The following is a 27,989-nucleotide window of genomic DNA, read 5'->3' as shown; positions in this document are numbered from 1 at the left end:
CAGTATGGAGAACAAGCCAGCCCCCTGGCATCAGACCCCTTTGAGGAGAGAATTGTGCTGTTTGCACAGGGAACAAAGGAGATGTCAGAACTATCTGGGGCTGAGGGAATGCCAGATGGACAGGGAAAGGCTCCAAGGAGGGCTAAAGGGGCTGAAGTTGGAGCAGCAGAAATTCCTGCAGGAACAACAGGTGAAGGAGGAAAATCCTGGGATGGAAAGCACAGGGAGAAGGAAAGCAGTCTGATGGTCCAACAAGGGAGGAGAGGCAGAAGAAATACCTGCCAAAGCAGGACTTACCAGAAGTGGGATTGGCTTGAAGACCTCAGGTACAAGAGTCCCTGGGCCTTGTGGAGGCAGAGAAGCTGATGATGAACTGCATAAGCTGTGGAGCAGAGCTGAAAGCTGAGGCAGAGTGCTGATACCGGTAAGGCAGGGATACAGCATGCTAGGCACATGGGTGCTTCAATCAAGGGAGCCTCTTAGAGATTGAGGAAGGAAAGTCTGTACTCTCTGTCCACCCTTGTAAATCTGATATTTACAATGTCTGGTTGAATTGCCAACCCCTGTTGAGATCACCCCGCTCCCAGGGAGTGATGAGCCACAGATCCTGGTCCCCTGCCTTCTACCCTCCCTTGGATTTGAAGAAAAACATTCAAGTTTCTTTCCCTTCCTTTTCTCCTTTCTTCTTTTGTGTCCCTGAAAGACAGAGAAAGAGAGAACGAGAGGAAAAGGGAAGAAGAAAGGAGACAGCAAGAGTGCAGAGTTGAAGCCTCTATGTTTCCCAGTACAGAAGACAAAGAAAATTAAAGGGAGAAAGTTCTGGCTCAAGCTTATGTAGTTACATGTGGGGTTTCAGAACTTTTTGCCTCCTTCCAGTAGGTGGCATCATAAAATGTTATCTGTCCCTTAATCCACTGTTGTAAAATGGGAGAAGAGAGAAATGTATGACAGTTTTCTATTATAAAACAATTTCAGAACACCATCTAGTATTTAAGTACAACATATAACTCCTTAGCCAAGCAACCGATTGGCTTATTTGAATTTGTATGCTACTATATGATAGCATAAAGTATGCAAAATAAATGACTTTTGGTCTCAAGAATACAATTAAATTTGATTAGTTTGTGCTTAACTGTCAGTCTTTCAGGATATCCAAACAATATAATTGTAAACCAATCTAAAAACAAAACAAAATTAACCCCCCCCCAAATGCACTATATTTTTTCACAGCAGTGTAAACTGAGTGCAAGATAAGAGTAAGGGTATATGTACATATTTTTCATTCAAATATGTTTCAGGATAACAATCTCGGCATTCAGAAGCAGGCATATGCCAGGCATGGTACAGAACATGGGAGTACATTTTCAAAACACTGTCCTAAGGATGCAAATCTCAAAAAACCCAGTTTTTGCAGGCTGATTTTTCATTTGGTATGCAGTTGGGTCACTATTAGCACATGCAATATATAGCAGACATGCATTTGCATGAGGAATATGGATGCATGCTCAAAAATTGTGCATACAAAAAGTGGGAGAGGCATGGGAAGCTTTTAGATTAATTTTCTCTTTGAACTCATGTAAGGGAGTTAATATAGGAGTTAAGTCCCTGTATCAAAGAGGAATAGACCCGTTCACTTAGGTAATTTGTTTTATGCATGAAAATGTAGTCAGTGTTACTAGACATCTATATTTTAGTATTCTTTGTTAAAAGACAGTAGAAATGAAATAAATCTATTTATACTATACATAGTTTAAGAACAATTAATCTCATTTCATCCCACTTGATGTGATTTCAACATCATTGATGATGGTATGCATATATAGTTCTGTACAATGTTACAGTAAGTCTCTCCCTAGGTTTTGTTTTAAAGCTATTAACAGATCTAAGTATGCTCTTTTCTGATGTGCATTTCTTTATCTATCTCCCTTCTCTACTAGTGTAAGATGCCAACAAGTCTTTTATCTTTGAGTTTAGTGGAAAATGAGGCTGAAATGCCAATGGTGATATCTTTATTTCTGTGTTAAAATGTAGATATTCTAATCACATTTTTCAGAGAATAAATTGCAGCTGTATGGACAGATGAAGAAATTCACCCTTGTGCTGAAGGATAACACATGGTATAACTACCGCCTATGTTGAAGGACTTCAGTGGTGCTGGCTCTCGGTACAGGTTGAACCTCACCCATGAAAAAATGAGCTCGAAATAGTTTATGAACTTGAAGAGATTGAAGACAATTTGTTTGTTTACATTTATTTTGGTTGGGATTTTCAAAACCAACTAAGCAATTTAATTGTCTAATTTCCATTAAAGTTAACAGCTTCCTTAGGTACTTTTGAAAATCTTGCCCGCTGACAATAAGCAGTCAGACTGGGCACTCATACTAAGCCTTGTATGCGTAGAGATAAGTGCCAATTTTGTGTGCACAAGTACAGAACTGTTAAGTTATCTAGTATTTAAGATTTTGATTTTAATAATGGTTAAACAGTGGCTTCAATACTTATAAAGAGTGCTAGATTGTCATGGCAAACTCAGTCTCTGTGACCATTTTTTCCTTGCTCTCTCTGCTGAGACTTCCAAAAAATGCTAAAGGAGTGCAAGTTGTGGTGTTTTGTTTTTTTTTTAATAACATATAGCTGTCCAATAAGAACTATATTGAACTCCACTCCTACCTCCTCTTATTTCACACTAATTCAGTATTTTTAAAATGTTCACAAATTTTGTGAACATGTAGACAATATTATTGGTAAATACATCCCTAAATATAATGTACAATATATGGAATAGAACTATAACTGATTCTATCTATGTAATTTAAGAACTGATAAGCAGCATAATGGTATTTTGAAGGTTGCTAGGTAAAGTACAGCATCCTATAAGAATCCAAAATAACATATGGATTTTTAATGGTAATGAGAGGTGATGGTAAAATATGGACTAGACAGCTTAGCAAAATAAAAGTATTACCTGGAACCTCTTTTCAGCAGCAGACAAGAAAAAGAGAATGATTACTTATATAAGTTTGGCTCTCAGCAAAATATTTAAAGGGAAGAAAGAAAATCAACTTTTTAAAGTGCTTTTTTAAAAAGAGCAGAAGAGAAATTGTGTCTATAATAAGGGGTTTATTCATCACAACCACTGATTTTTGCACAAAACTGCCACTGACTTAAAGTTCTGCATAAGCAGTGGAGAGTGGATGTGATCCAATAAAAATAACTCCCAATATAAGCAAGAAGAGGAAATGTGTGTGTATGTAGGTATCGAGAGAAGTGAGGACCTCTGATGAATGATAAGCATTTAACAGAGTTGATGAGTATAGCATCCAAATAATTCAATCTAAAAAATGACTTGAAACTGGTAATTTCTCTAAATAAGGAGACAGGATAGATTCAAGTCACTAATAAAAGCAGATGCAACACTTGTACAAATGTACACAGCAAAATATATTAGATTATACTGGAATGCAATTGTCTCAGCTCACCAAATTGCAGGCATGTGGTACAGTTAATGATGAACTGTACAGCAATGGTTCCTAGTTAGCCTCAACATGCTGATTGGTTGTAGGGGTCTGTTTCATGTATTCATTATTGAGAAAAATCATACAGCTATATAAAATGCATATTCCTATATTCTGACAAGTTAACAGCCTTTATCATTAGTAATCAGAACTGCACTGTGAATATGCACATTTTCCACTCTGGATAGCAACTATAATCTTTTTGCTCTGACTTGCTTTTGTTATAAGAATGTTCAAGCTGTTTGGCAAAGATGCTAGCTCAGTTATCGTTTCTTGCAGATGAAACAGAAGTAATTTAGAATTTGCTTAAATGAGAAGAAAGCACAAAGCAAAGCAAATAGGGTTATTAACCTGCTAAAGGAAAATAATGTTTTAAAAGATCCATTCAACTCATTTCCATTTTCCCTCTCCTCCCAGGTTAGCAAGGTTCTGGTTTTCAGAATATCTGTTTTTGCATTGTTTCTTTACAATGTGAACATTTCAGCTCCCCTCTCCCAATTCAATTTCTAAAAGTTCTTGAGCAGAGTTTCCAATCAACAGACTCAATGTTTCATTATTTGTTCTGTTAGAGAGGCAAGTCACAGCTAGATCTCTATTACTAGCGTGCCAAATACATCTGGATATACTCCAGGAGCAGACATGACCCAGCATCATTGACAGGCACTCTTCTCTTGGACTGGAATCAGGAGTTCCTTTAAGATTTTCCTCTGATTCCGTTGATCCAGAAGTTAATTAAGAAAGTCAGACGGGATGAAAGCAAAATGCTGTGGATAATCCTGGCCCAAGCCTGGAAGTTTTGGTTCTCTAATCCTCTGGAACTTGAAACTACAAGTCCTGTTTCCCAGTCTACTAGATTTCTTGTCTCAGGATTGGGGCAAGATTCTCCATCCAGATTAAAATTCTCCCCAGGCTGACAGTTTGGCTTCTGGACTGCTGGGAGCCCAAGTCAAGCTGTCATCCACCTCAGATTTCTACATTGTTTGTGGGTTGGCAATCTGCTCATCATACAGTAACACATTTCTGAAAAAAATTTCCACGTATTTTCTCTGGCACATGAACCAGAAGTACCACAGTATCTGAATCTTGTTTTCATAAAGTGCTGTTTGAACCTTGTTAAACTGTTCTGTGTGCCATTTGTCTGTGAAGATGGAATTGATTATAGCCACATCATGATCCCTTATTTAGTAAGATACAGGGTTGATGCTCCCTTCACTGTGTTCAAAAAGAATAAGGTGATCCTGTATCTTCACTCCAACTTCCTGTGTAAAGTGATCTTTGATTTCCATTTCAATTGGGACAGAATCCTGTGTGTTTTTGCCCTCCCCTGTTCTTATATACATCTAGGGAGATAAGGATCCATATTTGAGATGTCCAGAAGGCCTTACATTATTATATATATAAGCCAAAATTACCTGCTGTCATAAACAGATAGCTAAGGGTTAATGTCTCTTTCACCTGAAGCACCTGACCAGAGGACCAATCAGGAAACCGGATTTTTTCAACTTTGGGTGGAGGGAAGTTTGTGTCTGAGTCTTTGTTTTCTGGCTGCCTGCTTTCTCTGAGCTTTGGAGAAGTAGTTCTGTTTTCTAATCTTCTGTTTCTAAGTGTAAGGACAAAGAGATCAGATAGTAAGTTATATGGTTTCTTTTCTTTGGTATTTGCATGAATATAAGTGCTGGAGTGCTTTGATTTGTATTCTTTTTGAATAAGGCTGTTTATTCAATATTCTTTTAAGCAATCGACCCTGTGTTGTGTCACCTTAATACAGAGAGAACATTTGTATGTATTTTTTCTTTCTTTTTATATAATGCTTTCTTTTAAGACCTGTTGGAGTTTTTCTTTACTTCAGGGAAATTGAGTCTGTACTCACCAGGGAATTGGTGGGAGGAAGAAATCAGGGGAAATCTGTGTGCGTTGGATTTGCTAGCCTGATTTTGCATTCCCTCTGGGGAATAGGAAAGTCCTTTTTGTTTCCAGGACTGGGAACGGAGAGGGGGAGTCACTCTGTTTGGATTCACAGAGCTTGTGTCTGTGTATCTTTCCAGGAGCACCTGGAGGGGGGGAAGGGAAAAAGGATTATTTCCCTTTGTTGTGAGACTCAAGGGATTTGGGTCTTGGGGTCCCCAGGGAAGGGTTTTCAGGGGGACCAGAGTGCCCCAAAACACTCTAATTTTTTGGGTGGTGGCAGCAAGTACCAGGTCCAAGCTGGTAACTAAGCTTGGAGGTTTTCATGCTAACCCCCATATTTTGGACGCTAAGGTCCAGATCTGGGACTAAGGTTATGACATGGTGGTAGCGGTGGGATATAGACAGAATCCAGAAGCCTGTAGGAATATTATATTTTTCTTTTCTCTGCTAAGGGCTTTTTAGCACAGAGAAACAGTTTGGTTTTAAAAGGGAACCAGAGAGAATTTTTTTTTCCTGCTCTCTCTGGCAGTTTGTGGCTTGCATGTTAAGCAAGAAGTCGTTAAGGTGCTATCACGAGTCTTTTGTCACACAATAGCACTCCCATTGAGAGTCATTACCAGCACTATATAAATGCAAATAAAGTGGTTTTTCAGGTTTACTTAACATTGAAGATTAGCTAAAGGCACTGTTGCTAGGCAGACTTCAGGAGGCAACAGAGAGCCTGCAGTTCAGAAGAAAAACACCGGAGGGCACCCCAACACAAGAAAACAGGAACCATGTCTACCAAGGCAAAAATTGAGGCCGAAGACCAATTCAGAGAAGCTGAACACAGGCGACAACTGGAAATAAAACAAACAGAGATGGAAATAAGAGAGAGAGAAAGAGAGGCAGCCTACCAAAGAGAACAGGCAGCCAAAGAGGCGGACCACCGCCGAGAAATGGAAAAACAACAAAAAGAAGATGAAGAGAAGGAAAAACAGAGAAAGCATGAACTGGACTTGGCAAAAGCTGGGCTGCATGTGCCAGCCAACCCTAACAACCCTGCGCCAATTATTGCTCCACAGCACAGGAAATTTCCCACCTACAAGGCAGGTGATGACACCGAGGCCTTCTTGGAAAATTTTGAAAGAGCCTGTCTTGGGTACAGCATCCCCGAAGACCAGTACATGGTAGAATTAAAGCCACAACTCAGTGGACCTTTAGCAGAGGTGGCAGCTGAAATGCCTAAGCAGCAAATGAATGACTATAAACTTTTTCAAACCAAGGCCAGATACAGAATGGGGATAACCCCAGATCATGCCCGTCGGCGCTTCAGAACCCAAAAGTGGAAACCAGAGGTGTCATTTCCCAAACACGCCTACTACATTGCAAAAAACTATGAGGCCTGGATAACAGGAAACAACATTCAAACCTTGGAAGAACTGAACCTCCTCATATAAATGGAGCAGTTCTTGGATGGTGTTCCTGAAGACATCACACGGTACATACAAGATGGAAAACCCAAAGATCTCGCTGAGGCGGGGGAGATTGGAGCCAAATGGATGGAACTGGCAGAAAGCAAGAAAGCTACTGTCAAGGGGAACGATTACCCCAGGGGGCACACAGACCATAAACCCTACAACCGAGGACAGCCAAAGACCCCACAAACCACCCAAGTAAAGCCACAGACACCCTACCCTTCCACCTCATCAGTCTCCAGTAACTCACCTCGGCCCAGTGACCCATCAGATGGAAGATGCTTCAAGTGTAATGAACTGGGACATATCAAGGCCAACTGTCCCAAAAACACCATGCGAGTGCAATTCATTACACCACCATCACACCAAAGATCCCCAGGCCCGGATGCCTCTCAAATACCCTTGGAGCGAAGGGAAAATTTGAGAGTGGGCGGAAAGAAGGTTACTGCGTGGAGAGACACGGGGGCACAAGTGTCAGCTATCCACCAATCCTTCGTTGACCCCAAATTCATCAACCCAAAGGCCAAAGTTACAATTTACCCCTTCATGTCACAAGCTGTAGACTTGCCTACAGCTCAACTGCCTGTCCAGTACAAAGGCTGGTCAGGAATGTGGACTTTTGCAGTCTATGACAATTACCCTATCCCCATGCTACTGGGGGAAGACTTGGCCAACCAGGTGAGGCGGGCCAAGAGAGTGGGAATGGTTACCCGTAGCCAAACCAGGCAAGCTTCCAGACCCATTCCTGTTCCTGAGCCGTCCACAGAGGCCCCGTCTGTGTTACCAGAGACCCAGACAGAGGTAGTGGACCCGGATTCCATGCCTACCACTGAAACAGCCACAGCATCTCCAGTCCCAGGCCCGGAACTGGAACAGCAACCAGCACCAGCAATTGCAACCCCATCTTCAAACTCAACGCCAGTGGGCGCCAGCGAGCCACAACTGGCAGAAGCAACAGACAGCCATACCCAAAAGGCTCAGCCAGAGCCTGAAATACCCTCAGGTGCACCAGCGGAGAGCGGTTCACCAGCAACGGAAACAACCCCATCACCTACATCGCTTCCAGAGGGACCAAGCCCAAGTCCACAGTCTGAGGAAGAACTGGTGACCCCAGCCTCAAGGGAACAGTTCCAGGCTGAGCAGGAAGCGGATGACAGCCTTCAGAAAGCTTGGGCGGCGGCGCGGAGCACCCCACCGCCTCTCAGCTCTTCTAATCGATCCCGGTTTGTTATAGACCAAGGACTTTTATACAAGGAAATTCTTTCTGGTGGACACCGGGAAGAATGGCAGCCACAAAAACAGTTGGTGGTTCCAACTAAGTACCGGGGGAAGCTCTTAAGCTTAGCCCATGATCATCCCAGTGGCCATGCTGGGGTGAACAGAACCAAGGACCGGTTGGGGAAGTCCTTCCACTGGGAGGGGATGGGCAAGGATGTTGCCAAGTATGTCCGGTCTTGTGAGGTATGCCAAGGAGTGGGAAAGCCTCAAGACCAGGTCAAGGCCCCTCTCCAGCCACTCCCCATAATTGAGGTCCCATTTCAACGAGTAGCTGTGGATATTCTGGGCCCTTTCCCAAAAAAGACGCCCAGAGGAAAGCAGTACGTACTGACTTTAGTGGACTTTGCTACTCGATGGCCAGAAGCAGTAGCTCTAGGCAACACCAGGGCTAACACTGTGTGCCTGGCCCTAACAGACATCTTTGCCAGGGTAGGTTGGCCCTCTGACATCCTTACAGATTCAGGGTCTAATTTCCTGGCAGGGACCATGGAAAAACTGTGGGAAACTCATGGGGTGAATCACTTGGTTGCCACCCCGTACCACCATCAAACCAATGGCCTGGTGGAAAGGTTCAATGGAACTTTGGGGGCCATGATACGAAAATTCATCAACGAATTCTCCAATAATTGGGACCTAGTGTTGCAGCAATTGCTGTTTGCCTACAGGGCTGTACCACATCCCAGTTTAGGGTTTTCACCATTTGAACTTGTGTATGGTCACGAGGTTAAGGGGCCATTACAGTTGGTAAAGCAGCAATGGGAGCGGTTTACGCCTTCTCCAGGAACTAACATTCTGGACTTTGTAAGCAACCTACAAAGCACCCTCCGACACTCTTTAGCCCTTGCTAGAGAGAACCTAAAGAATGCTCAGGAAGAGCAAAAGGCCTGGTATGACTGACATGCCAGAGAACGTTCCTTCAAGGTAGGAGACCAGGTTATGGTCTTGAAGGCGCAACAGGCCCATAAGATGGAAGCATCATGGGAAGGGCCATTCACGGTCCAAAAGCGCCTGGGAACTGTGAATTACCTCATAGCATTTCCCAATTCCTCACTAAAGCCTAAAGTGTACCATGTTAATTCTCTCAAGCCTTTCTATTCCAGAGACTTACAGGTTTGTCAGTTTACAGTCCAGGGAGATGATGCTGAGTGGCCCGACGGTGTCTACTACGACGGGAAAAAAGACGGTGGCGTGGAAGAGGTTAACCTCTCAACCACCCTGGAACGTCTGCAGCGGCGACAAATCAAGGAGCTGTGCACTAGCTTCGCCCCATTGTTCTCAGCCACCCCAGGACGGACTGAGCGGGCATACCACTCCATTGATACAGGTAATGCTCACCCAATCAGAACCCCACCCTACCGGGTGTCTCCTCATGCCCAAGCTGCTATAACGGGAGATCCAGAACATGCTACAGATGGGTATAATCCGCTCATCTACCAGTGCATGGGCATCTCCAGTGGTTCTGGTACCCAAACCAGATGGGGAAATACGCTTTTGCGTGGACTACCGTAAGCTAAATGTGGTAACTCGTCCGGACAACTATCCAATGCCACGCACCGATGAGCTATTGGAGAAGTTGGGAAGTGCCCAGTTCATCTCTACAATAGACTTAACCAAGGGGTACTGGCAAGTACCGCTAGATGAACCTGCCAAGGAGAGGTCAGCATTCGTCACCCATGCGGGGGTGTATGAATTCAATGTCCTTCCTTTCGGCCTTCGAAATGCACCCGCCACCTTCCAGAGGCTGGTAGATGGTCTACTAGCTGGACTGGGAGAATTTGCAGTTGCCTACCTCAATGATGTGGCCATTTTTTCAGACTCCTGGCCCGAACACCTACTACACCTGGAAAAGGTCTTTGAGCGCATCAGGCAGGCCGGACTAACTGTTAAGGCCAAAAAGTGTCAAATAGGCCAAAACAGAGTGACTTACCTGGGGCACCAGGTGGGTCGAGGAACCATAAACCCCCTACAGGCCAAGGTGGATGCTATCCAAAAGTGGCCTGTCCCACAGTCCAAGAAGCAGGTCCAATCCTTCTTAGGCTTGGCCGGATACTATAGGCGATTTGTACCACACTACAGCCAAATCGCTGCCCCATTGACCGACCTAACCAAAAAGACCCAGCCAAATGCCGTTAAGTGGACTGATGAGTGTCAAAAAGCCTTTACCCAGCTTAAGGCAACGCTCATGTCTGACCCTGTACTCAGGGCCCCGAATTTTGACAAACCATTCCTAGTAACCACAGATGCATCTGAGCGTGGTATAGGAGCAGTGCTCATGCAGCAAGCAACAGATCACAACTTCCATCCTGTCGTGTTTCTCAGCAAAAAACTGTCTGAGAGGGAAAGTCACTGGTCAGTCAGTGAAAAGGAATGCTATGCCATTGTGTACGCCCTGGAAAAGCTGCGCCCATATGTTTGGGGACGGCGGTTCCAACTACAAACTGACCATGCTGCACTAAAGTGGCTTCATACTGCCAAGGGGAACAACAAGAAACTTCTTCGTTGGAGTTTAGCTCTCCAAGATTTTGATTTTGAAATTCAACACATCACAGGAGCTTCTAACAAAGTAGCTGATGCACTCTCCCGTGAGAGTTTCCCAAAATTCAGTAGTTAAAAAGTGTTCTTAAAATGTAGAAGTCTGTTAGTTATATACTTAGGGGTATATGTAAAGGTGCATGTGTTGTATTAATCTGTTTATTTTCAAGTTCTAGAAGGAAATCGCCGCCAGTGAGCTTCCCCACTGTCTGCAATTTGGGGGGCGTGTCATAAACAGATAGCTAAGGGTTAATGTCTCTTTCACCTGAAGCACCTGACCAGAGGACCAATCAGGAAACCGGATTTTTTCAACTTTGGGTGGAGGGAAGTTTGTGTCTGAGTCTTTGTTTTCTGGCTGCCTGCTTTCTCTGAGCTTTGGAGAAGTAGTTCTGTTTTCTAATCTTCTGTTTCTAAGTGTAAGGACAAAGAGATCAGATAGTAAGTTATATGGTTTCTTTTCTTTGGTATTTGCATGAATATAAGTGCTGGAGTGCTTTGATTTGTATTCTTTTTGAATAAGGCTGTTTATTCAATATTCTTTTAAGCAATCGACCCTGTGTTGTGTCACCTTAATACAGAGAGAACATTTGTATGTATTTTTTCTTTCTTTTTATATAAAGCTTTCTTTTAAGACCTGTTGGAGTTTTTCTTTACTTCAGGGAAATTGAGTCTGTACTCACCAGGGAATTGGTGGGAGGAAGAAATCAGGGGAAATCTGTGTGCGTTGGATTTGCTAGCCTGATTTTGCATTCCCTCTGGGGAATAGGAAAGTCCTTTTTGTTTCCAGGACTGGGAACGGAGAGGGGGAGTCACTCTGTTTGGATTCACAGAGCTTGTGTCTGTGTATCTTTCCAGGAGCACCTGGAGGGGGGGAAGGGAAAAAGGATTATTTCCCTTTGTTGTGAGACTCAAGGGATTTGGGTCTTGGGGTCCCCAGGGAAGGGTTTTCAGGGGGACCAGAGTGCCCCAAAACACTCTAATTTTTTGGGTGGTGGCAGCAAGTACCAGGTCCAAGCTGGTAACTAAGCTTGGAGGTTTTCATGCTAACCCCCATATTTTGGACGCTAAGGTCCAAATTCCCCTGACTTTTGAAGCACGTAACAAGACCAGGGTTCAACCCATCTTGGTTTACAGGCTGTCCAGATGAATCAGATTAGGTATACAACGCTGTTGTGACATTACAGATACTCAGCCACGTGGAGATATCAGAAGACACTCAGCTAAGTCTAGGCAGCTTCTATGATATGTCTTTGCACAGTATCCATCACTAAAATACCCAAGGCTTTTGCTGGAACTCTATTTTTTCATCATCATTCATTCAACTTGGTTTTGAGATGTCATGCCCAAATTGAGAGAACAATCTTGTCATCATCTTTAACTAATACACTTCAAACCCACACTGCTAGGATCATCCTGCCTTGCCCAGTGATGTATCTGTTGCCTCAGTTTCCCCCTTCTTGGTCTCATCAATAAATGCATATGAACTCATGCTCCAAGTAACATCCCCTTTTTGGGGTCTAATTGATTATTATGACATAACAGTTCAATGTCAAATCATATCTTCCAGACCTCTTCCCCAGACTGTATGGGTCCTTCTCAAATTCAGCTCTTTTCCTGATGAGGCTTCTTCTCTTGCTCCCTGGCAAGTGTCTCTTGTCTCAGTTATGCAGAGAGATCTTTCCTATACTTTTTCTTTGACCCTGAGTCTCTTCTCTGTCAGAATGTGCTTCTTCCATCTCTGGGCTGTCACCAGGTTACCCTTGTTAACTTGATTCTGCTGCAGGTCAGTCTTGAAACCAGGCATGGGAACATGCATGTACACCCAAAGCACTATGTTACACTCACCTTCCTTAAGGTTTTTATATCTTGATAATTTCCCAAGAGTAGGGATCCATATGAGCAATTCACAAAGAAAAAACAGTTACTTACTATAACAACTCTCAGATGATTGCCCATGTGGAACCATACTTCTGTGCCAGGGAAGATAATGGGGCAAGTAATTACGGAAATCATCTGCAAACACTTGGAAGGTGGTAAGGTGACAGGGAATAGCCAGCATGGATTTGTAAAGAACAAATCATGTCAAATTAATCTGATAGCTTTCTTTGATAGGATAACGAGTCTTGTGGATAAGGGAGAAGCAGTGGATGTGGTATACCTAGACTTTAGTAAGGCATTTGATATGGTCTCGCATGATATTCTTATCAATAAACTAGGCAAATACAACTTAGATGGGGCTACTATAAGGTGGGTGCATAACTGGCTGGATAACTGTATGTAGAGAGTAGTTATTAATGGTTCCCAATCCTGCTGGAAAGTATAACAAGTGGGGTTCCTCAGGGGTCTGTTTTAGGACCGGCTTTGTTCAGTATCTTCATCAACAACTTAAACATTGGCATAGAAGGTATGCTTATTAAATTTGCAGATGATACCAAACTGGGAAGGATTGCATCTGCTTTGGAGGATAGGGTCATAATTCAAAATGATCTGGACAAATTGGAAAAATGGTCTGAGGTAAACAGGATGAAGTTTGACAAAGACAAATGCAAAGTGCTCCACTTAGGAAGGAACAATCAGTTTCACACATACAGAATGGGAAGAGACTGTCTAGAGATGGCAGAAAGGGATCTAGGGGTTACAGTGGACCACAAGCTAAATATGAGTCAACAGTGTGATGCTGTTGCAAAAAAAGCAAACATGATTCTGGGATGCATTAACAGGCATATTGTGAGCAAGACACGAGAAGTCATTCTTCCGCTCTACTCTGCGCTGGTTAGGCCTCAATTGGAGTATTGTGTCCAGTTCTGGGCAATGCATTTCAAGAAAGGTGTGGAGAAATTGGAGAGGGTCCAGAGAAGAGCAACAAAAATGATTAAAGGTCTTGAGAACATGACCTATGAAGGAAGGCTGAAATAATTGGGTTTGTTTAGTTTGGAAAAGAGAAGACAGAGGGGATATGATAGCAGTTTTCAGGTATCTAAAGGGTGTCATAAGAAGGAGGGAGAAAACTTGTTCACCTTAGCCTCTAAAGATAGAACAAGAAGCAATTGGCTTAAACTACAGCAAGGGAGGTTTAGGTTGGACAACAGGAAAAAGTTCCTAACTGTTAGGGTGATTAAACACTGAAATAAATTGCCTAGAGAGGTTGTGGAATCTCCATCTCTGGAGATATTTAAGACTAGGTTAGATAAATGTCTATTAGGGATGGTCTAGACAGTATTTGGTCCTGCCATGAGGGCAGGGGACTGGACTCGATGACCTCTCAAGCTCCCTTCCAGTCCTAGAATCTATGAATCTATCTTCTAGAGTTCTTTGGAGCCTCTAAAGAGATTCCTGAATTAGTAGAAGGAGCTGAATAGTGATTGGGGCCCCTCCACCTTTTATAACATTAAAACTCTGAGCAAGAGAGGGAGGGAGGGAGGGAGAAGCAGCCTTAATGGAACTGATTTTTAGATAATTCCAAGCTCATGAGCAGGAGTCATGCATCTCCTAACAGGGTGCTCTTTTCTATGGGAAAGCTCAGAGAATCACAGTTACGATAGTAAGTAATTTTTCTTTTCCTTCCCAAGGCGTTTCCCTATTTTCACATCAAAAAATGGTTATTTACCTCTCATAACTGTTGTCCTTCAAGATGCGTTGCTCATGTCTATTCCAAGTAGGCGTGTGCACGCTGCATGCACAGTTGCTGAAAGGTTTTTCCCCTAGCGATTCCCCCTGGAGTTGCACCTTCATGGCTCCCCATAAAAAGCCCTGCCAACCCATTGCCTCTTCAGTTCCTTCTTGTCGGTTCACTCCAACAGAGGGGTAGAGGGTGGGTCTTGGAATGGACATGAGCAACACATTTCGAAGAACAACTGTTATGAGAGGTAGGGAACAGTTTTTTCTTCTTTGAGTGCTTGCTCACATCGATTTCAGGAAGGTGACTCCCAAGCTGTACCCTGGAGGTGGGGTCGGAGTTCACAGATTAGTTGACTGAACCACTGCTCTGCCGAATGCTGCATCGTCCCCAGCATGCTGGGTAATGGCATAGTGAGAAGTAAAAGGTGGGGACTGAAGATCCATCTCGCCACCCTGCAGATCTCCTGGATCGAGACCTGGGCCAAGAATGCTGCTGAGAAGGTCTGTACTCTTGTAGAGTGTGCCTCCAGTGCTGGGCAGTTATCTCTGTTAAATCATAACATGCTCGGATACAGGATGAGGTCCACAATGAGCTTCTTTGGGAAGACACCGGGAGGCCCTTCATTGTGTCTGCTACTGTGACAAACTTTTGAAATTGTTTCATCCATTCAATATAAAAGACCAGTGCCCTTCAAATGTCCAGGGAGTGGAGTCTTTGCTTCCAACTGTAAGCATGTGGCGTAGGGTAGAAGACTGGCAGAAAAATGTCTTGATTGGCATGAAACTGAGAGAAGACCTTTGGAAGAAAGGCTGGGTGAGGCTGAAGCTGCACCTTATCCTTATAAAAGATGGTATATGGGGGTTCGTATGTTAGGGCCTTGAGCTCAGACACCTTCTAGCTGAGATTATCGCCACCAGAAATGCCATTTTCCATGACAGAGTAATAAGCATGTTGCTAGGGGCTCAAAGGGGACCGCCACTAGCCTTGAAAGAACCAGATTAAGGTCCCAAGCAGGGAACAGTCGCTGAATTTGAGGGTATAACCTGTCAAGTCCTTTAAGAAAACCCCCAACCATTGGGTTAGTGAAGACTGATTGGCCTGCCACTCCTGGGTGGAAAGCCAAAATGACAGCCAGGTCCTGCTGCTTTAAGTGTAAGAGATAGTCAAAGATGAAGGGTATTGATGACTGCATCAGGGAGGTACTACTCCGTGAAGACTTCCCTGATGTTGCGAATCTCTTCCATTTGGCCATGTAGGTGGCCCTGGTGCATAAGCACTGACTCTGTTGGTGCTCCAGGGTTGGAGCACTCATGGAAAAAAATTAGCAGGTGCTTAGCACCCACTGGCAGCCAGTTTACCTTCCGTCCCTGCCCACTGGCAGCCCTGCTGATCAACTCCTCCCCCTCCCTCCCAGCCCCTCCTGCCCACTTCAATCAGCTGTTTCACGGCATGCAGTAGGCTCTGGGAGGAAGGGGGAGGAGTGGGGACCGGGCACACTCAGGGGAGGGGGCAGAACTGGGTGGGAAAAGGATGGGACTTGGGAGAAGAGGTGGGATGAGGTGGGGCCTGAAATGGAGTGGGGGATTGAGCACCCCCTGGGCCCAGAGGAAGCTGGCACCTATGCCCTTCTGCCAAGGAGGACCTCCCTAATGGGTCCCGAGCATGTTAGCTCTAACAGGTTCAACCATGAAGCTTCCAAGCTGTGAGGTGAAGAGATTCTAGACTGGGATGCTGGAGCCTGCCATGGTCCTGGGTGATCAGGTCCAGAACTAAGGGCAGGATGATTGGGGTGTCCACTGACAGCTCCAGAAGCGTGGTGTTCCAGTGCTGGTGGGGCCAGGCTGGCACTATCAATATCACTGAAGCTCCTTCCCTCCTGACTTTGAGGAGAACCTTGTGGAATAGCAGAATAGGTGGGAACATGTAGAACAGCTGGTCCTTTCAGGGAAGGAGGAATGCGTTTGCAAGCAAGCCCAGACTGTGATTCAGGAAGAAGCAGAACTGCAGGTACTTCCTATTGTGTTTCGTGGTGAACAAGTCGACCTGGGGAACTCCACACCATTGGAAAATCTTGTTCACCACGTCTAGGCGAATGGACCACTTGTGATTGTGGAAAGATCTGCTGAAATGGTCCGCCAGCTTGTTTTGTGATCTGGGGAGGTAGGATGCCTCCAGATGTATTGAGTAGGTATGCAGCAGTCCCAGAGCTTTTGGGCTTCCTGACAGAGGAGAGAAGAGCCTGCTCCACCCTTTCTGTTTATATAAAACATCACTGTTGTATTATCTGTCATGACTGACATACATCTCCCTTCCAAGTGAGCTTGGAAGCTCTGGCATGCCAGATGAACTGCCCTCAGCTCCTTCAAGTTGATGTGAAGCAAGACCCTGTTTGGGACCAGGGACCCTGAGTCCTGAGCTCTCCCAGATGTGCTCCCCACTCCATTGCTGATACAGCAGTGACCAGAGACAGTGAGGAATGTGGTTTGGAGAAGGGGACCCCCATGCACACTGCTTGTGGACTACCACTGGAGAGACTCAAGAACCTGTGATGGAAGCATAACTACCTTGTCCAGCGTGTCTCATTCTGGTCAATATGTTGATGCCAGCAAGGCCTGAGCCTCAGTCTCACGTGCTGTACTACATATGCACAGGCAGCCATGTGTCCAAGGAGCTTCAAGCAATTCTGTGCTGTGGTGGTGGGGTACTGGCTGAAGACCTCAATAATGTTGTAAATTGTCTGAAATCAAGATTCTGGCAATAATGCTCTGACTTGTCCTGAATAAACTCTATTCATCAAACTGTCTTTAACTATTACATATAATATATAATTTGAGATATACCTATCTCATAGAGCTGGAAGGGACCTTGAAAGGTCATTAAGTCCAGCTCCCTACCTTCACTAGCCAGACCAAGTACTGATTTTGCCCCAGATCCCTAAGTAGCCCCTCAAGGATTGAACTCACAACCCTGGGTTTAGCAAGCCAATGTGCAAACCACTGAGCTATCCTTCCCCCTCAAGTCTTCATTTCTCCTTCAAATGCTGTATATCAGAAAGGAAATGTCTTTCATTGGACTGTTGCAACCTCCAGATTCAGCCCTCAAACATCTATACCAGTAATTGGTATAGATTGCTGAAAGCCATTGAGGTAACAGATGTGGACATGATGGCATCATCAATAGAAGCATAACCCCTGCCAGCTTTCTTGTAAGCTTGGGGTGAGGGATCGCTCAATGGTTTGAGCATTAGCTTGCTAAACCCAGGGCTGTGAGTTCAATCCTTACGGGGGCCACTTAGTGACCTGGGGCAAAATCAATACTTGGTCCTGTTAGTGACAGCAAGGGGCTGGACTCAATGATCTTTCAAGGTCCCTTACAGCTCTATGAGATAGGTATATAATAGTTAAAGACTTTTTGATGTTACCTCCTGTCTTCCTCATCTGATTCCAGCAAGTTATGGATATACACAAAGGTGAAGAAAAGACAGTATCCACAAATAGATGTGGCAAAGAAGGAGATCACACATTAGCCCTCCTGGGGGAGGCAGAAAAGTGAGTTAAAGGAGGAGACTTTTCAGTTGGTTCCTTCTCATTGTCTAACCACCATGAAGTTGAGGGTAGTCTTTGCTAATATGATTACCTCCTCTACAGATTAAACGGGCAAGAATAAAAGGGTATCTGCATATAACTACCCCAAGGTGAGGAAGGAAGTTCTTGTGGTTAAGATAGTGAACTGGGATTCAGGAAATCTAAGTTCAGTTCCTTGCACTGCCACAAATTTCCTGTGTGACCTTGGACAAGTTGCTTAATATTACTGTGGCTCAGTTTCCCCAACTGTAAAATGGATATACTTCACACACAGGAGTTCTGAGAACAAAAAAATCAGTTACCCATCTTTTCATAACTGTTGTTCTTCGAGATGTGTTGCTCATGTCCATTCCATTGTAGGCATGTGCACGCCCACGTGTGCTCATCGGAAATTTTTGCCTTAGCGGTATCCGTTGGGCCGATTGTGGTGCCCCCTTGAGTGCCACACTCATGTGCCAGTATATCAGGCGCCGCCAGCCCTATGCCTTCTTGGTTTCGTTTTGCAACAACTCTGACAGAGGGGCAGGTAATGGAACGGACATGAGCAACATATCTCCAAGAACAACAGTTATGAAAAGATGGGTAACTGTTTTTTCTTCTTTGAATGCCTGCTCATGTAGATTCCATTGTAGATGACTCACAAGCAGAATCCTCGGAGGGGGCTCAGAGTTTACTGTCTTGCAGTCTGAACTACTGCTCCACCAAAGCCAACATCGTCTCAAACTTGCTGTATCAGCGCATAATGCAATGTGAACGTGTGGATGGACAACCAGGTCACCAACTGACAGATTTCCTAGATCAGCACTGTGACATTGCACTCCATATGCTTTATGAAAATATGCTTGCAATGTGAATATAATGTAACTGGAATATGCTTCATGCAAAAGGTCTCTTGTAAGGTATTACAAAGCTTATAATCTACTGAGTATGTTCATCCTATTTGTATTAATGTATCATTCTTGTATCTGAAGCTAGAAATATGAAGTATTACTCTGAAGTTCTATTGTAATTATGCAAAGTGTGGGCCATTAATAGTAGTTTAGAATCTTGATGGCTCCCAATAACCATGACAATTGGCTGTAAATGGCTTTCTTTACTTGTAAGCCTTCCTGTGTTCATGTGAGTCAGGATGGAAAGAATGGAAGCTTGGGGTCTCACAGGACATGTGACCATGTCACCTGGTACTGGAATCCATCTTAAACCAGGTGCTTTTCCATTTAGAAGGAGGAGAGGTCCAGAGAGACAAAAGATTCCTGCCTTATGCCAAAGATATAAAAGGGGGTGGAACAGAACAAAGTGGCTGCCAGTCATAAGAAATCCCCTAGTTACCACCTGAGCTGGAATAAACAAGAACTGTACTAGGGGAAAGGATTGGGCCCAGACTAGAAAGGAGTCTAGTCTGTGGAGGAAGCTTATTGGAACATCTCTGATGGTAAGATTTACCTGTATTCAGTTTCTTAATGTATCAGGCTTAGACTTGCGTGTTTTGTTTTATTTTGCTTGGTAACTTACATTGTTCTGTCTGTTATTTCTCGATACCACTTAAATCCTACTTTTTATACTTAATAAAATCACTTTTGTTTCTTAATTACCCCAGAATAAGTGATTAATACCCAGGGGAGCAAATAGCTGTGCATATGTCTCTATCAGTGTTATAGAGGGCAGACAATTTATGAGTTTACTCTGTATAAGCTTTATACAGAGTAAAACGGATTTATTTGGGGTTTGGATCCCATTGGGAGCTGGGTATCTGGGTGCTGGAGATAGATGACTTGCTGAGCAGTTTCTGGTTAAAGTCTACAGCTTTGGGGGCGAGCACCAGACCTGGGTCCGTGTTGCAGTGGAATAGTATGTCTGGCTCAACAAGATCAGATTCTGGAGTCCCAAGCTGGCAGGGAAAACGAGCTCAGAGGTAGATGATGCCTGTGCCCTCACTGAATGAGCTGTCACAATCGCCAGTGGGGGCACTTCCATCAGCTCATAACAGTGAATGCAGACCGTGATCCAAGATGAGACTCGCTGAGCAACCTTTCATCCTGTCTGCCACTGCCACAAACAACTGCATCGATTTGCAGAATGGCTTGGTTCTATCTATGTAGAATGCCAGTGCTCTCCTGATGTCCAAGGTGTGAAGTCTGCACTCCTCGTCCGATGCATGAGGCTTCAGACTGAGAAGTATATATCCTGGCCAGTATGAAACTGGGAGACGACTTTGGGAAGAAACGCTGGGTGCAGGCACAGCTGGACCTTGTCCTTGAAGAAAACTGTATAGGGCAGATCTGAGGTGAGTGCCCTGATCTCAGACATCCTGCGGGTCAAAGTTATAGTGACCAGGAAGGAAACCTTCCAGGAGAGCAGCAGGAGGGAGCAGATAGTCAAAGGCTCAAAGGGGATCCCATGAGCCTGGAGAGCAGGAAGTTCAAGTCCCAGGAAGAGACAGGATTCTGAATGTGCGGATAGAGGCACTCCAGACCCTTTAAAAACCTCACTATCATAGGATGGGCAAAGAGAGACTTGCCCTGGAGCACGGAATACAACACCAAGATGGCTGCCAGGTGGACCTTGATGGGCGAGAGGGACAACTCTTGAAGCTTGAGATGCAGCAAGTAGTCCAAGATTCCTCAGTGAGGCCTGCTTGACCTGAAGGTGCCTCTCCGAAGTCCAGCATGAGAACTGTTTTCACTTTGCTAAGTAGGCCGCCCTGGTTGAGGGTTTTCTGCTGCCCAGCAAAACCTACTGAACACAGGCCAAGCATGCCTGTTCTTCTGTGGTCAGCCATGCAGGGGCCAAGCCGTCAGATGCAGCAGGTTGCCATGATTCTGCGACAGCAGATCCAGCTGAAGAGGCAGGGGAAAAGGGGCAGCTGCCAAAAGGTCCAATAGCATGCCGAACCAGTGCTAACAGGGCCATGCGGGGGCCATGAGGATAACTCTTGCTCTGTCCTGCTTGACTTTCACCAGGACCCTGTGGATTAACGGCACCGGTGGAAAGGCATACATGAGTGCCCCCAACCAAGGGATGATGAAAGTGTCTGAAAGAAAACCTCTGTCCAGACCCTGGATGGAACAGAACTTGTGGCACTTCCTGTTCTGTCTGAACACAAACAGATCCACCTGGGGAGTTCCCCACCATTGGGAGATTATGTCAACCACCTCCAGATGGAGAAACCATCCATGGCGAGATGAGAAAGTCCTGCTGAGGCAATCTGCCAGAATTTCCTGGAGCCCGGTAGGTGGGCTGCAACCAGATGAATGGCATGCCGCACACAAAAGTCCCAAAGGCTGAGCGCCTCCTGACAAAGGGTCGAAGATTTGACACCTCCCTGCATGTTGATGTAATACATCACGGCTGTATTGTCCATCAGGACCTGCAGCACCTTGCCTCTGACATGTGGCAAGAACACTTGGCAGGCCAGGCGGACTGCCCTGAGCTCCCTCACATTGATGTGGAGGCCTGCATCTCTTGTGAAAGTTCAGCTATTTGAAGCCAGGAGCTGCGCCTCACCACCACCATGGACGCTACCACCCTGGCTGTCGAGTCCACTGCATCCCAGGCCATTTGCAGTGCGCACCAGGCCGTTGTGGTACTTTCCTGTACCAGAGTGTCAAACTCTTGAGCCACTGGCCAAGGAAGGGACTCCTTGAACTTACGGAGGGGTCCCGTAAGTTAAAGGAATAATGGCCCAAGAGAGCCTGATGGTTTGCCACCCAAAACTGTAGACTGGTGGTGGAATAAATTTTTCTTCCAAATAAGTCCAGCTGTTTGGCCTCTGTTTTTCGGGGTTGACTGCAGTGCCCCTGCTTCTGTTTTTCATTGGCCGCCGAGACCACCAGGAAGCCAGGGGGAGGGTGGGTACAGATATTCAAAACTTTTGGCTGGGATAAAGTATTTCTTTTTGTCCTGTTCTGAGGTGAGAAATATGGAGGAGGATGTTTGCCAGATGGCCTTGGCAATTTTGAGGACCCCGTCATGCACCGGTGAAGGCCGACTGTGGGGCTCCGAATAAGCGGACGACCCAAGGCAGTTCCTTTTTCTTGCCAGCACTGGGGAGCCATGTTTTTGTGCCTTCTTTTTTGGTACCAGCGACAGGCAGTGGTGCCAGGTGGAGCCCGGTGCTGGGGTGCACTCTTCACCAATGCCAAGGTGCTCAGCGAGTCGTGCCGAGATGGCTTGAACACTAAATGGAGGACAGACTCTGCAAGGAGACCCCGGAGTTGAATATCCCACTCTTTTTGCATGCCAGGCCGAAAGTTTTTACAGATACAGCACTTGTCTTTGATGTGTGCCTCCCACAAGCACTTGAGGCAACTGTTGTGAGGGTCACTGACAGGCATAGGCCTGTTACACTCTGTGCAGGGCTTAAAACCCAGAGATCAGACCATGTCCTTCTTGAGGCAAAGTGCCTGCTGGGACCTTTACTACTAACAACTAAACTATTAACAGGTACTTAACACTAACTATTAAGAATAACTATATACAAGACTTTAAGAAACAAGTCCAAGATGACAAAACTGCTAGCCCTTGCCAAGCAAGGAAAGGTGCTCTGACTGACCACCTCGGGTGGTAAGAAGGAACTGAAAGGAAGTAGGAACGGTGGTGCCTGATATCCAAGTGCACGATGTGGCACTCAAAGGGGCGCCACGGCCAGTCTCATGGATACCGCTAAGGCAAAAATCTCTGAAGACCGCGCATGTGGGCACGTGCACACCTACAAAGGAATCAAGATGAGCAAGCAGTTGAAGAGGAATTAATGTTCATGAGGTGCTCAAATATGCCCTGCACCCTTATAGCATAAATATCTAATTAAAGACAACAAAAGGGGCATCATCACTGGGAGACTACACTGTTTCCAAAGTAGGGACAACCAGACAGAACCCTGGGAATTGCCGTCCATGAAAGATCAGAAGTATCTTCAGAACCCAGACCTTCAACGATTGATGTATCCTCTATATCCATAGCAACGTTTCTTTTTTCTCCACAGTGGAAATAAGTTCCCTAGTGTAGATCCCATCTGGGATCAGCTCCTGTCTGCCCTTTTGCTTGACAGCAGGGGACGAGTAAACAGACTTCACTAAACATGGGGCATAGCACTGGGAGGAAAATTCAGCACTGACAGGAGATGGCTTAGCTGGAGACTCTCCCAGTGCTTAGACACTCTGACAGTGAGGAACTCACGCAAATAGCAGTACGCAGTTTACGGCTGAGAGGAGAGATCACCTAAATCCCTGGCACTAAGGATACCCCGCCATCAGACACAGACAATGGTGCTGACCTCATCATCTGATCAACCTCAGAACAGTTTTTGCCAGCCTGAAGCTTGATAATAATGGCTGGTCTCAGAGCCAATAGTTGGAAAGGAAGGAACTGAAGCTACTGAGGACCACACTTCTCTTACAACTTCAGCTCCTAACATTCTGAGCTAAGTGGGAGTGCTCATATAGTCCTAACAAACACTACTTTTCTGGAAGGTTCACAGTTCTTAATGGGGTCGGATAATACCTTCAACAATAGGCCACCTTGTAGAAAAATATTTATTACTGGGGATGACACATGACTCAGGAAAAAAAATCCTACTTGACTTACATATTTCATGTTGAATCTTCAGGATTGTCTGGTACTTTTTTACTTGTAAACTGAGAGACAATCACGGAACCTAAGGAAGCCATTCTTTAAGAGTCACTTCAGAGAAATACACATTGGCGACAATTTTCAAAAGTGGCTAATTATTTTGGATGCTTAATTTGAGATACCTTAGAAGGATCGCATTTTCGAGTGGATACAATGATCAATACTTTCTGAAAATCAGGCCCCTTAAAGGGATCTCAGTTTGGGCATCCAAAAATGGAGGCACCCAAAATCACTAATCACTTTTGAAATTCTTGGCCTTAAGTTTCAAGAAAATAACACTGCTTTTTTATAGCACTTTAACCAGTCTCATTTGTGCATACTACTCATTGCATTATACAAACTGGGCAATACTCCCTTGATTTCACACTCCCATTCTTATGATGAGCCATTCTATAACCTTCCTAAAACCCCAAACTTTCTCTCTTATGAAAACATGTCCAGTCAAATATCACAAAACAACCCAACAATACAGATGAAAAGAGAGAAACATTTAGAAAAGGTTCATCATTAAAAATGGTTTCCCAGTTTTTTGAGACCCATCAAATATATAAAAGTGACACACAGAAAAAATAGATAAATGATGCACACACCTTAGAAGACATAAATCATTCAAATGTCACATGTGAGTGTTACCTTACAGTCCATAGCATTTTATCATTCTAAATAATGGATCAGTAAACATAGCAATACAAATGATAAGTCACAGCTATGTGAAAACACTTTGTTTCTCAAGAGAATAACATGACTTGATTAGAAATGGGTCCAAAACAAAACTCTGCATCCAATTTCTCCCTAAATTTTCTGGAAATTCAGATCTGTATTCACACTTTGCAACTGACCTCTAACTCTGTATAGGTTGAACCAAACCCCTGAGTTCTAACACCCACATATTCTGTAAAAAATCATCAGGTCAGAAATGTAAAGTTTTGGTCCATTTCTACTTTTAATATCAACCTTCAGAGCACTTTAGGCTGACACAGTCAAAGAGATCAAAAGGAGTTAATCACACAATTTCCACCAACTTTCAATAGGACCTGGGAATCTAACTCCCTTAAGCTCTCAGACTTTATAGGATACTGTGTAAATTAAAAAGCAACAAAGAGTCCGGTGGCACCTTATAGACTAACAGATGTATTGGAGCATAAGCTTTTATGGGTGAATACCCACTTGTCTGAAGCAATTTACGTAAATTAACTTTACTCAACTGTATGCTAATTTTTATCTCATATCACTATTCAAGTAATAGGGAGTTTGTTACTTTGAATTCAGGACTAAGAAAGAAAAAATTCTCCACTTCCATTTTTGAATATTTCAAAACTGCATTTTCATTGGAAATGCCTACTAGGGCACCTACTATATCCAAATAAAGAGTTTCCAGTGAAAATGAAGAGTCACATGCTTTCCTTACATAAAACTGCATAGTAAGAGAATACTTACCTTATAATTTTATCAGCTCTTGGAAAATCAAAATACTATCACATTTCTTTGTCACACTGTTGCGTAAGTAACATGGTGGAGGAGGTAAAGGGTGGTACCCAACGTTACTTGCATCAGCCAAAGACACACAGGAATTAATAGCAAAGACCCCAAAGATTTCAAGCCATATGCAGTTGTGGCTCTTGGCGCCACACTTTTCCTTGCCATCCCCAGAACAAAAGAATAGATGGTACAGTTGTTGTGTTGCCATTGTCTCTCCTGCCTGATATATTGGCATTAGTGGCCAGGAACATCTCTTCTTGGGGTCATATAATTGATAGCATGAGTTAATGCTGCTCAGAGCACCTGCACCTTCCAACGTTTCTGGACCCATTTCCATTGAGAGACAAGCCATACAAAGCAGCTGTTCCACCAGATCATTCCATTTTTTCCCTGTCCTGCTCTTCTGCAGTGCGAATTATACAGCAGGAAGGCAGGCAATTATGCCATGAGGAAGGAACACCTCATGTGGCCAGCCACCCCTTCCATACTCCTTTAAACCCCTTTTCTTTCTAGTTTTTGTCCTTTTGCTCCCTTGCACTGTAGGGGAACAAATAGTCCCAAATATTTAAAGCTTCAAAAACATCTGTAGAATCATCTTCCTTTTAATATTAAGTGTCTATACAAGATTTCTGCTGCTTGTGGTGACAAAGTCACCACAAAGTTGCAAAAATCATGTTTACTTGGTAGAGGAAAGTAGAGAAACTGTTCCCCAAAGGTGAAATAAAACAGTTAAGCCAAAACACTATTAATTATGCAGGTAAAACAAAATTATATTACTTTTATCTACTAAATATAAAGAGCACAACATAGGAAAAATGATGCATAAGACCACAAAGAAAACTCAGGCATAGTTACCATCACAAACATCTTGAGTATTGCACTTAGTGTCATAATACCTATATCACAAATGTACATAGTCTTATACCTCCATTACTTGGTAATATTCATTTTTCTCTACCCTATATAAAAACTTAATCTTGCTGCACTATGTATTAAAAAGGTTAAGATAACTTCTAAGATATAATGTCTTGTTTACACACAAGTTTTAAAATATATATATTAAATGGGGGACATCCGCCCCTCAGAAGCACAACTTTACTTCCGTACATCTCTGTGGTCCTATGAGCATATTTAGTCAAAACTGATGTAAAAACAATAAATATTTTTACAGGTGATATTTTAAACTTGTTTGTAATACTTAGGCAGATGTATCAAGTTTACTCATACCTCAGACTATCAGAGACTCCCTGTTTGATGTATATTGTATACTCAACTGAAATGTAAGTGAACAAATGGAAAATATCAAAGGAATGATCTTCATTAACTCCTTATGCAAAAAGACTGCACTGTAAACCCCTGCATCGGGATGTATACTATATATTTTTTGAGCACTATCACAGTAATGAGCAGGTATAGTCTGCTTTCTTTCTGATATGTTCTGGAGTTCAGTGAGAAATACTGGCTTTCCCTTCATAAGAATACTCAGCAGCAACAAGAACAAAGTAGTGTTAATGGGAATAGTGTACTAAGAGACAATGCAGCTCTCTCCTTCAACACGGCAGAGGAGCCCTTAGCAATAGAAGCGCTATGCTTCCACTGTGCAAGTGGGGGCCAGGCAAGCATGCAAGGGGTTCAACCTCCTCATGTGCAACGTGGATATCAGTTTCACTCAAAGGGTGGGAGTGGGCAGACATGGGTTGTATTTGGGCAGGGTACATAACACAGCATGGATTCTACATCTCTCTCGCTCACAGGGGTTTGCATGAAAGGTCCACGGAGGTTACTTCAGCCATTGGACTGAAGTAACCTCAGAAGAGCTGTTCTTCAATCAGGAGGAAGAGGGAAGACTTGTCTTCCTGACTCCATGCTTTTCTACCTTATGTCCAGCCCAGCTACTCACACTGTGTACTTAGCTCTTTATTTGTCCCCTAATTCCTTCACTGCCCAGTAACAATCTGCCAATTTAACAAACAGTATGTTCCATAATGCACCTTATTTTAAACATTAATTGCTGTGTCAATGTACAACTCTACTTTCAAAGCTTTGTAATAAAAACACTTTATCTTGGATTATTATAAAGAGAAGAAACTTACCTTACTACCCCGTGCCTACACAGGAAGCAAAAAGGGAAAAATGAAGAAAGAGAAAACAAAAATGAGTATATATTTAAGCAGATTTTTTAAAAATTTTGAACAGAGCAGAATTGCAGTAATATTTTAGCAGAAATCTGGGTTAAAAAATGAAAATGAATGCAGTGGATCAAATTCTGTCTCCATTACTCCTCCAGCCTCCCTAATGAGAAGGTTTTGGTCCTAACCTTTTAGGCCTTGATCCAATGTCTGCTGAAGTCACGAGAATCTTCACACTGACTTCACTGGGGGCTGAATCAGCACTTTGTTTACAATTCTGTAGAACTTGTTGCATTTGTACTTTTGACAAGGGGTCCAAATTAAGTTTGCATGGATAATGTTAATTATGATATATCCTTATTTTTGGAGTGGCGCCTGCCTGGCACGGTATAAGGGGAGCTGTGTGCTCCCCCGACCCTCAGTCCTTCTTGCCAGATAATTCTGACAGAGAGGAAGGAGGATGGGATGTGGAATAGACATGAGCAACACATCTCGAAGAACACCAGTTACAGAAAAGATAACTGTCTGTTCTTCTTCGAGTGATTGTTCATGTGTATTCCACAACAGGTGATTCCAAACTATAGCTGTTGAAGGTGGGTAGGAGTTCACAAGTTCCCAGGACGTACAGCCCTGCCAAACCCGGCATCATCCCTGGCCTGGGGGACGATCACATAGTGCGAGGTGAACGTGTGAACCAAAGACGACATGGCTGTCCTACAAATGTCTTGGATGGGGACATGGGCGACGAAGGCAGCTGACGAGGCCTGTGCCCGAGTCCAGTGTGCCCTCACAATGGGTGGGGGGGGACACCTGCCAGCTCATAACAGAAAGAGATGCATGAAGTGATCCAACTGGAAAGC

The 27,989-nt window shown here is 44.0% G+C and overlaps 1 protein-coding gene across 4 annotated transcripts in view; it reads right to left on the bottom strand.

Annotated features, from left to right (window-relative positions):
* EML5 (EMAP like 5) overlaps positions 1-27,989 on the bottom strand; it is a 303,194-nt gene that overhangs the window by 50,496 nt on the left and 224,709 nt on the right. For 3 of the 4 annotated variants that reach the window (XM_030558959.1, XM_030558960.1, XM_030558962.1), the window contains exons 28-29: positions 27,094-27,108; positions 2,966-2,974 (exon numbers count right to left, since the gene is read on the bottom strand). In XM_030558959.1, the coding sequence (XP_030414819.1) occupies positions 2,966-2,974; positions 27,094-27,108 (24 nt within the window). The remainder of the gene's footprint in view (positions 1-2,965; positions 2,975-27,093; positions 27,109-27,989) is intronic. The other variant, XM_030558963.1, reaches the window with a different exon arrangement.

This window comes from Gopherus evgoodei, chromosome 4, assembly GCF_007399415.2.
Source record: "Gopherus evgoodei ecotype Sinaloan lineage chromosome 4, rGopEvg1_v1.p, whole genome shotgun sequence".
Lineage (NCBI taxonomy): Eukaryota > Metazoa > Chordata > Testudines > Testudinidae > Gopherus > Gopherus evgoodei.
Note: the sequence above shows the minus strand (reverse complement) of the source record. Positions and strands in the feature narration are given on the sequence as shown.